The sequence below is a fragment of the Drosophila kikkawai genome, chromosome 3R (genome assembly GCF_030179895.1).
Source record: "Drosophila kikkawai strain 14028-0561.14 chromosome 3R, DkikHiC1v2, whole genome shotgun sequence".
In the NCBI taxonomy this organism is placed as follows: Eukaryota; Metazoa; Arthropoda; class Insecta; order Diptera; family Drosophilidae; genus Drosophila; species Drosophila kikkawai.
Window position 1 is genome coordinate 7,747,532 of NC_091731.1, and position 11,612 is coordinate 7,759,143.

General features: G+C 35.9%; 1 protein-coding gene across 2 annotated transcripts; it reads left to right on the top strand.

The window, feature by feature from the left end:
* The first annotated feature begins 4,570 nt into the window (after positions 1–4,570).
* On the top strand, positions 4,571–11,570 carry LOC108073462 (beta-mannosidase). 2 transcript variants are annotated; one of them, XM_017165098.3, is made up of 9 exons: positions 4,571–4,839; positions 5,103–5,237; positions 8,183–8,693; positions 8,753–8,849; positions 8,919–9,207; positions 9,827–10,306; positions 10,359–10,780; positions 10,837–11,217; positions 11,271–11,570. In XM_017165098.3, exons 1-9 carry the CDS (start codon positions 4,683–4,685, stop codon positions 11,529–11,531), a joined length of 2,733 nt encoding a protein of 910 aa, XP_017020587.1. In that variant the 5' UTR covers positions 4,571–4,682; the 3' UTR covers positions 11,532–11,570. The 2 variants fall into 2 exon arrangements, with proteins under 2 accessions (XP_017020587.1, XP_070143218.1); XM_070287117.1 differs by having other exon boundaries at positions 8,922–9,207.
* The last annotated feature ends 42 nt before the right edge of the window (positions 11,571–11,612 follow it).

Below are 11,612 nucleotides of genomic sequence, written 5' to 3' on the forward strand. Positions count from 1 at the left end.
CCAGCTCTACTATATAGTTGTCCGATTTTTATAAAATTTATACCATAATTCTAGAATAATAAAAAAAGCGTATATCTCAGAGTAGATAAACATACGTTGAAAAAAAACGAAACTATAATTTTTTTTCCTATTTATTTCTCGACCGTTCCTATGGCAGCTATATCATATAGTCGTCCGATTTTCATAAAATTTTTACCAAAATTCTGAAATAATATAAAATGGCCATATCTAAAAAATGGTGCAAAAATGTTGAACAACAGCAAAGTTATAATTTTTTTTCTACAAATATATCGAACATTTGTATGGCAGCTATATGATATAGACGCCCGATCCGGCCCGTTCCGACATATATAGCAGTGAGAGCATATAGAAGACTATATGCAAAGTTTCATTCAGATAGCTTTAAAACTGAGGGACTAGTTTGCGTAGAAACAGACAGACAGACAGACAGACAGACAGACAGACGGACAGACGGACAGACGGACAGACGGACAGACAGACAGACGGACATGGCTAGATCGACTCGGCTGTTGATGCTGATCAAGAATATATATACTTTATAGGGTCGGAAACGTCTCATTCACTGCGTTGCAAACTTCTGACTGAAATTATAATACCCTACAAGGGTATAAAAATTTACAGGAGAATTAAAATACAAGAAAGGAAGCTAACTTCAGCACGCCGAAGTTTGTATACCCTTGCAGCTTGCAATTTGATCATTAAGAATCAATCCATTCTGGCCAAACTAATAAAAAATAGTATATATAAAAGTTGTATATTTATACATAGCATATAATATTAATAATAATAATAATAATTTAGTGGCTGATCAAGAATATATATACATACTTCATAGGGTCAGAAATGTCTCCTTCAGTGCGTTGCAAACTTCAGACAAAAATTGGAATGCCCTGCAAGGGTAAAATAAAACAATTTGAAAATAGTAAAAAAACGATAACTCAGAAATATAACAAAATGCTCACAGTACTTTCGTTTTAACTTTTTTAATTTTGTCAGTTTTTCTCTTATTTATATCCGCATCGTTACAATAGCAGATATTTATGTGACTCGTATAACCTTCCAATCTGGCCCGTTCTAATTTTTTATATATTAAGTGCAATAGAAACAAGCCAATCTAAAAACTTTTACTCATATAGCTCTAAAACTGAGATACTAGTTTGTGTTAAAAAAATAAAAGACTATTTTTTTTTTACATATTTAACATAAGTATAATTTTTATAACCTTACTGGGTAATATTATAGTCAGAGGTGTGGAAATTATGAAAGGAGTCTTTTCCGACCCTATAAAGTATACACTGATACAAAAAATCTCGAAAGGATATTTTCAGGTTTTATTCAAGAACGCCATATTCTTCAGAAAAGAGCTTAAATTAATACCAAATATTCTGAAAAGAATACCAGTAATCATAAAGCAATACCAAAAACTATTAATATCAAGAATTAAAAACCTTATTTTAAGATTTTTGTTATTTTTAATGTTACAAAAAAGTGTGGATACTATGTTGTCTCATTTTTTCTTACACGAATAAGAAAATCATATTGCCGACTCGCTCTTACGACCATTGTTTAAAATCTATTTTACTCTCAGAGAGGGAGATACATTTTTTTTTTTTTTTTGCTCTTTCCCGACATTAGAGTTTGATTTGCCTCAGTGCACTGAATAATATTACAAATATTCTTCAATAATGCTGATATGACACAGCCGCATTAATTAGAGACTTCATTAAAGATTTGACAGCGCTATAGCGTTTTACACAAGTGCGAGCAAGACGACTATATGGCGCTCTAATGCATTAGAATAATGCATTAGCTACTTCATTGGAGCGCTAATCGATAGATCTACATATTATATACTAGATACTCGATAACAAAATACGGGTTTAATGAAGAAAATTGTAATTGAAAAATGTATTAGCCAGCTCATTGACAGTATGGTCTCACAATGAGATATTTATTTTTATATAATTTCGCTGGTTTTTTTAACTGAAAAAATATTAGAAAATTAGGAAAAATAATATGTTTTGCGGTGGCAAGGTTCTTGCGCTGTAAATTTAATTTAAATTTTTTTTTTGGTAATAATTAAAAAAATTTTAAGCATCATAGGTTAAAAACATAAATTTAAAGGATTCTGCATTTATTTATGCAAGAATACTTCGACGAGGAATTCAGAAATTCATAGTAATACGCCGCGAATGGCGGCCGTTTTTTTGTTTACCTTTTACGGACGATGTGACCGTGGTCGTATTACCAAAATAATCCAAGCAAAATTCAAGCCAAATTACACAAAATTACACATATAGTGGTCTCTTTCAAGGTTCTAATGAAGTAGCTAATTAATGAAAACTGCATTAGTGTATCATATGGGCATAAGGAACAAAAATTTTAAAAGAAGACCAAAATATGCTTGAGCTACTTTCGTAATACTGGCATGACACTGCCGCATTAATTAGAGACTTCATTAAAGATTTGACAGCGCTATAGAGTTTTACACAAGTGCGAGCAAGACGACTATATGGCGCTCTAATGCATTAGAATAATGCATTAGCTACTTCATTGGCGCGATAATCGATAGATCTACATATTATATACTAGATACTCGATAACAAAATACGGGTTTAATGAAGAAAATTGTAATTGAAAAATGTATTAGCCAGTTCATTGACAGTATGGTCTCACAATGAGAATTTTATTTTTATATCATTTCGCTTGTTTTTTGAACTGAAAATATATTAGAAAATTGGCAAAAATAATATGTTTTGCGGTAGCAAGGTTCTTGCGCTGTAAAATTAATTAAAATTATTTTTTTTGTAATAATTTTAAAAAATTTAAGCATTATAGGTTAAAAACACAAATTTAAAGGATTCTGCAATTATTTATGCAAGAATACTTCGACGAGGAATTCAGAAATTCATAATAATACGTCGCGAATGGCGGCCGTTTTTTTTGTTTACCTTTTACCGTCGGTGTGACCGTAGTCGTATTACCAAAATAATCCAAGCAAAATCCAACCAAAATCCAACCAAAATGACAATATAGTTGACTCTTTCAAGGTTCTAATGAAGTAGCTAATTAATGAAAACTGCATTACAGTATCATACGGGCATAACCAAATGGTCACGATTTTATGACAAAAATTCTTGTTTTTTATATCAGTTTATATATTCTTGATCAGTATCAACAGACAAGTCGATCTAGCCTAAAAAAAACTTTGCTGGTTTTCAATACATCTACTTTGTGTAACGAGCAGTTCGGCTACGGAACAAGCTTATAGCTTTTAGATATGGCTGACGCCGAAGTTTGTATACCCTTGCAGTTTGCAATTGGAAAATTAAGAATCGATCTATTTTCATGTCAAATAAAAAGGAAAACTAACTGGAGATTTATAAAGTAAATTTATTTATACATAATTTGGATTTGATTCAATTTCAAAAAAAGTTTTTTTTAATCGTACAAAAAACTATATGTTATGTTTAAAATATCTTTTATAATATAAATTATAAATAAGCATATATGCTAAACAAAATCAAAGTAATAATAGCTTTCATGCATTAACCTTTAAAAAATATACTAATGTATAGTATTAAGTCTCAGTTTTAAATTCACAGCTTTACACTATTATTTACATATATTGTGGCTATATGATGTAGTCGTCCGATTTTCATAAAATTAAAAACAAAATTCTAAAAAAATAAAAAATCGCAAGGTACAGTGTTAAAAAAAAACAGAATTTTGGTCATAAATCATGATCATTCGGTTACGAAAGTAGCGCAAGCATATTAAGATCTTCTTTGGAGGTTTTTTGTTTTTATTGAAGAATTTCTTAATTCTTAATTCTTAATACCAAACATTATTATATTAAAAATTGTTGTGAAAGAATTTTTTTAAATCTGTAAATAAGATTTAATTATTTAATTTAATTATTATTATATAAAGCTCCTTCCAATTCTTTATCCCCTGTTGGGATTCGAACCATCCATGTCTCAAAATTCACAGACCGTCCGCTTACCAACTGGTCCACTGAGGCAAATCAAACTCTAACGTCGGGGACGCCATAGAAACGATCGGGAAATTAAAAGAAAACAAGAAAGGAAGCTATACCGTTGCAGATAGCTATCGGATCATTAAGAATCGAGCCTTTCTTGTTAAATAATTAAAAAACGAATAAAAGAAAATATATACAAGACTGTAGTTCATAATTTTATTAAAGCTCACGTACTACGAATTGCAATTAGAAATATATTGTTAGTTCTAATATGTTTGTAAAAATATGTGAACACATTCGACTTAGTTATTAAAAATGTATTTCCGACTCTTTAGGTATTGCGAAGTCGAGGCAATCTCTAGGGTTAAAAACAGCTGATGCACTGAGCGTAGCGTGACACTGAAATGAAATTTATTATCGGGTTTCATTCCAGCTCTCACTCTTCTCTGCCTCTCTCACATTCTCCCACTCTCACTTGGCGTGGGACGCCACGAACAATAATTCCCCAACAGAGATCGTCGCGTCGCATTTGCTATTTGCCGCTGTTTGTTTAGTCGTTGGAGGAACTCCTCGCCTAGTGTGACGCTCTGGTGTCCGATTATACATTTAGGCTGTTGAGTGGGGCCCACCGTCAACTTTAAAATAGCTTCAGTAAATTTGATTGACCACAAATATCCATATGACGGCTGGGGACAACTGCAGAGTGTTCGGAGGAGGCGCCTACTGCCCTCTTCTGGTTGGACTTCTGTGGGGATCCCTTGCTTGCAGCGTCCTAGGGGACGCGGTGGAAGTTATAGAGCTGGGAAACAATTGGATGATAACTAATCAAAACGGCTGTGAGTAATAGAATAACTAAAATCACTCTTAGCGGAACGCTTTTGGTCAGCATAATTGCCCGAAAATTGGTTGTCTAATCGTTCAACTGAGCGCACTAATACAGCCCGCAAGCCATAAATTAAATTATATGCGATTAGTAAAAAATACTATCAGCATTTTCAGCACTTTTAACTTTCGGTTTGTTTACTTAATATAAGGGGCTATCGGGGCGGATTTTATTGCGGACGAAGAGGACTGTTTCAATTATTATCTTTCTTCACAGCCCTGAGTAGAGACGACCAAACCCTTCCCTCCGGTATATATAGCGCCTTCGGACCCCAAGTTTTACACTCCTATAATGACATTGACCTGCGTTGGCTGGCCTACGACAATTGGACCTACTCGAATCGTTTTCAATGTAAGTTCGTTCCAATTTATTCTATTGAATTTACTTAGAAAATAAATCCAATTTTCAAGAACAATTATCAATCTTAAGATTAATGCATATTAGAATGAGTTTTAAGAAATACAAAAACTAAAAGCTATTAATTTCGATTTCAAGAACATATGTATGAATAAATATTTATAACCTTAAACCCAGCCTTATATAGTATACATTATATTTTTGATCTAGCCATTCCCATATGTAAGTCGAATAATGTTTCAATTTTAATTTAAAAAACCAATATTTTTACATACTAATAAATGTTATATACATATAATAAACTGATAGTTTTTTCTTTTGATCCAATATTCAAACCAAATAAACATAGGTAGTTTACCATTTTCGGGTGATTTTTCTTTAAAATATATTCGATTAAAAGCTGCCTTAAAATCTTAATCTTAAAAGTTAATATATTCCCTTAGAATGTCCAGTTCCAATTTCTGAGTTTTATATAGTACTACATGTAACCATTCGATCCATTCTGGTCAAATTAAAAGAAACAAAAAATAAAAGGGAATATATAAAATTTGTATATTTATGCATAGCGTTTAATAATTTGGGTTTTACAAAATTAAAGAAAGAAAGTTTAATCATTTAATAAAAAACAATATTTTAGATTATTAAAAAAATGACCATATCTTAAAAATTTTGAAAATATGTTAAACAAGAAAGGAAGCTAACTTCGGCACGCCGAAGTTTGTATACCCTTGCAGATATTATTTCATTACATTTTACCTATACTTATTACGTTTACAGTTTGACAGTTACAGTTTTACATTCACACATTTACATTTTCTCTACATCTACCGATCGCTCCTATGGCAGCTATATGATATAGTTGTCCGATTTTCATGAAATTTATACCAAAATTCTAGAATAATAAAATAAGCTTATATCTCAGAGTAGATGAAAATACGTTGAAAAACAACGATGTTATACTTTGTTTTCTATTAATTTCCCGATCGTTTCTATGGCAGCTATACGATATAGTCGTCCGATTTTCATAAAATTTTTACCAAAACTCAAAAATAATATAAAATGGCCATATTTAAAAAATGGTGCAAAAATTTAAAAAAACAGCAGAGTTATAATTTTTTTTCTAAAAATTTTTTGAACATTTGTATGGCAGCTATATGATATAGTCGTCCGATCCGGCCCGTTCCGACATATATAGCAGTGAGAGTATATAGAAGACTATATGCAAAGTTTCATTCAGATAGCTTTAAAACTGAGGGACTAGTTTGCGTAGAAACGGACAGACGGACGGACAGACGGACGGACAGACGGACAGACGGACATGGCTATATCGACTCGGCTGTTGATGCTGATCAAGAATATATATATTTTATAGGGTCGGAAACGTCTCCTTCACTGCGTTGCAAACTTCTGACTGAAATTATAATACCCTGCAAGGGTATAAAAATAGCCAAGATATAATTTTTTTTTTAATTTGTCGATCATTTGTATGGCAGCTATATGATATAGTACGATCCAGCCCTTTCTGACATACATACATATATAGCAATGAGAGTATTCAGAAGACTATATGGAAAGTTTTCTTCAGATAGCTTTAAAACTAAGGGACTAGTTTGCGTAGACACGGACTGACGAACATATCTAGATCGACTCGGCTTTTGATGCTGATCAGGAATATATATACTTTGTAGGGTCGGAAATCTTTCCTTCACTGGGTTGCAAACTTCTGACTGAAATTATAACACCCTTCAAGAGTATAAAATACCTTTTATTATGTCCATTAGTGTGTAGGTCGGTTTTTAGATCTCAAAAAAAAATATTCAGCAAAGTAATTTTAAGCTTTGCATATTTTTTTAAAAACTGCTTCTATATCTTGATATTAACCCTTCGAGACACTATAGGTCCTTGCTAACCTTTTGGTATATAACACATGATCCATCGAAAATCGATTTCTCGAGATTTTACCCACAAAAACTTTTTTTTATCATATATGTACATAAGCTCAAATAGTAAAAAAAAAGAAAGTTAGGTAAAATAAGTACATAAAAAATATAATGGAATCATGCTGTCAATGGTCGAATTTTATTTGTTCAATTTTAAATTTAATAAAAATAAAAGAGATACTCATATTAAAAGCACAAAAACAATATAAAAGAGACAAATAAATAAAACAATAAAGGAAGCTCTCTTCGGTATATGTATATGCATATATGTATATATAAATAATTAAAAACAAATTAATATAAACTATGAAAAATATTTACAGTTACAGTTCGCTGTTTTGTCTTCTTTATAATATAGAAATTTTTTATTATTTTAGAATTTTGGTTTGGTTTTTTTTAATGAAAATTGGACAACTATATCATGAAGCTGCCATAGATTAAAAAAAAAATTTTATTTTAATTAGCCACCAAATGTAGCAATTCTGGCTTGAGATCAGTTTTTTCACATGTACGGAAAAACGGACATGACTAAATTGACTAGCTAGGTGATGCTGATCAAGCATATATATATATACCGACCAATAAGGAATACCGGGTATAAAAACACGTTTTCGATGACTAAAAAAACGAGAGGAATTATTTTTTTAAGTAAATTAAAATTATATTTCTTCCGAAATACAAAACTACTTCTTTAAGAAGTAATATATATGTAAGTGATAATTGCACCTTCAACTCCAAAAACTTCTAAACAAAACAAAGCACGGTCATATTAGAATGGTATTAGGCGCCTAGCTAAAAAATGGCAAGCCTTTAAGTTAAGTAAGTTAAGTAGCATTGTTGTAGCAGCATGCCCAATTAGAAACTTATTAACAAATAAGATGTATTTTATGTTTCGTAAGCTAAACCAAGATACGAATGTCTAGTGTACTGACAGACGGTCAATGCAAAAGCACATCCTCTTAATATTATTTAATTTTACTCTGTACTTGTCCCGCAAAGTCGACGTCCATCACTACAAACGAGGACATATAAATCTAACGTTTCATGGCATTGACACGGTGTCGGAGATACGTCTGAATCATCAGCTCCTGGGCCGCACGGATAACATGTTCGTGCGCTACTCATATGACGTCAGCACTCTCCTACAGACAGAAAACTTGCTGGAGGTGGTGATTCTCTCGCCTGTATTGGCGGCCCTCTCAAGGGCCCAAGCTCTGGACAAGGATGGCAAGAGTGTGCCGCCGGAATGCCCTAACAAGCGCTATCACGGTGAGTGCCATATGAATATGTTGCGGAAGATGCAGGCGAGCTTCTCCTGGGACTGGGGTCCCGCAGTCCCCTCTGCTGGGATCTGGAAGAACGTAGAGCTTGAGATCTACGAGGTGGCCGTTATCCGCGACGTTGACGTGGACGTCAGGCGCAACGACTCGCACTGGAACATGCACATTCGCTGCTATCTAGACGCGGTGGGCAAGGAGAACTTCTACGGAAGACTTATTCTATATGCAGTGTAAGTGACCTTGATCTCGTTGGAGAAACTAGCTTACTGAGGGCCATTACGAGTTGCAGCGAGCTATTGGAGCGTCCGGTGGTGGTGGAGACTTATGTATCGAAATCGATTAGCTTCTTGGCGCCGGTAATTGAGTTCGATCAAGCTGTGCCCATTGTGAGTACCGGCTACTAATTGAGCGCTGATGGGTGTACGTGTGTTTTAAGTGCTACTTATGCTTCGCAGGAGAAAGTCGTGACCTGGTGGCCCAATGGCTACGGCGAGCAGAAACTTTATCCGCTTCATTTCACACTCAAGACCTGGATAGGCGCTGATGGACCCGAGATCCGCTCGAAGACCAAGTCTCACAAGTCTGTCGGCGTTGGTTTCCGCACTCTAGAATTGGTTGAGGTACCTGCCCCAGACGGTTTGGGAAATACCTTCCTTTTCCGTGTCAACGGCATCGAAATTTTTATGAAGGGAAGCAATTATATACCATCCGACATTCTGCCAGAATTACAGGGAAATGAACAAAGTAAGTCCCAAGTGATCATATATATGTTATTTAGTAATATTACCACAGATACATACATTGTCGATTTTTACAAATCAATTTAATAAAAGGCGTAAAAAGAATCTTTCACATCAATATCGGTTAAGTGTAAATATACATATCATGTACACGGTGGTCTTCTTTGTGGAATTCATTAGAATGAAAACCAAAACTGTTTACAAATTTGTATTAGGTGCTCCAAGTTATCTCAATTTATATTTTTTCCAAAGTTATACATATTTGAATTGATCACTCTTGCTTCAGTCTATTCCAGCAACATTTCTTTCTTTTGCGTTTTTCTCCTAGTTTTTTTTTTTTTGTATCGGTACGTAACAGAACACTTACTTGTTGACTTGAATTTCGCTGTAAAGTAGAAACTTGGGCTAAAAAGCTCCATATTTTGCTGAAATCAAATTTACAATAATATTAACAATCCGAAACCACTGAACCATATTTCATAAATTGACGGAGCACTACCAAGCTTACTTTAAGCAACTACTGAAAAATTTGAACTTGATTTCGCGTATTTATCATTATTATCTTGAGCAATTTATCACTAACTAACCCGAACTTATAAATGTACATTTTCGTTGTTATAAAGTTGGTCATTTACTAAGGTCGGCCAAGGAAGCCAACATGAACATGCTGAGAGTGTGGGGAGGAGGGGTCTACGAGTCGGACTACTTTTACCAGCTCGCCGACAGCCTCGGCATCCTTATCTGGCAGGATATGATGTTTGCATGCGCCATGTACCCGGTGAGCGACGACTTTCTGTCCTCAGTGCGTGAAGAAGTTCGTCAGAATGCCAAGCGTCTGTCGCATCACCCCAGCGTTGCCATTTTTGTGACCAACAACGAGAACGAAGCCGCGTTGGTACAGAATTGGTATGGAACGTTTAGTGATAGAGAACGATTCGAAAGCGAGTACCGAGAGCTTTACCTGGCCAATGTCATTCACGAACTGAAAATAGTTTCCCATGGCTCTCGGCCCCAGCCACTGGTTTCATCTCCGTCCAATGGAAAGGCGAGTGAGCAGGATAACTACATTTCTAGAGACCCACAGGACAACCACAACGGCGATGGTAATTTGCAGCACAAAAACCGGATTATCACTAAAATGGCTTGTTCCCCCAGTACACTTCTACGACTACTTAAAGGATGCTTGGAATCCAGAGATTTATCCACGCCCTCGGTTTGCTAGTGAATACGGTTTTCAGAGCTTTCCCGGAGCCTATGCCTGGCAGCGCAGCAAGAACGACGACGACGCCCTCCTTCCTCTCTTAAACCACCGGCAACACCATCCACTGGGAAATATTCCCGTGATTACTCTGGTCGAGAGACACCTTCCGCTTCCCATGCCAGAGGACGAGAACTATCCCAACGCCCTGATCTATTTTAGCCAAATTGCCCAGGCGATGGCTACCAAGACCGAAACGGAACTGTACCGAAGCCTTCGGGACACCCCACACAATACAATGGGCGCCCTTTACTGGCAACTAAATGATGTATGGGTGGCGCCATCTTGGTCCAGCATTGATGTCTACGGTAACTGGAAGGTGAGTCCCATAACAGATTAGTCAGTTATCTAGATTATAAAAACTGTTTCTCCTAGCTTCTTCAATACTGGGCCCGTGACTTCCTCGCCCCCATCGCTATCGTTGCCCTCTACGACCGGCCAACCAACTCGCTGAACATCTCACTGATTTGCGACCAGCTGCAGCCAAACACCCGCGGTTTGATGGTCACAGCCAATGTCCATCTCTGGTCCCAGCTGCTTCCGCGCAATTCAACCAGCTGGGTAGTTACCCTGCGGCCGAATGGTGTTCAGTACGACAAGGTCATTCCCATCACGGAACTGCTTAATGGGGATTTTACCATATACAACGCCTTTTTGGAGTTTCAGCTGCGCCGAGGCCAGGAGGTAATCTCCAGAACTTACTTCTTTCCCGCCAGCATTGCCGCAGCGATCGGCATTGAAGACCCCGGATTGGAGGTAAGTGCGATATTTCTTAGCAAAGCAGAGCTAATCACTATTCACTTCTGTAGTACGAGATCGCCTCCAGGACCTGTCTAACTACTGGCAACGTAATCCGGAATAGTATCAGCATCAGCATCCAGGTGAAGCGACCGGCAGTGTTCGTGTATCTGGAACTATTGAAACCATACCGCTACACTCTGTCCGAAAACGGATTCATGCAGACAACGCCGATGCACGTCGTCTATCTGACCTTCGACGCCACATCGTGCGCCCGATTGCTGCGCAAATCGGACCTTCGAGTGTTAACTGTAAATGATTTTATGAAATAGACTTCTGTACTTTCCTTGACAACTTTAATGCGAACTTCTATAAATAGCTTAACAAAAACAAACCAATAAATATATCAGTTA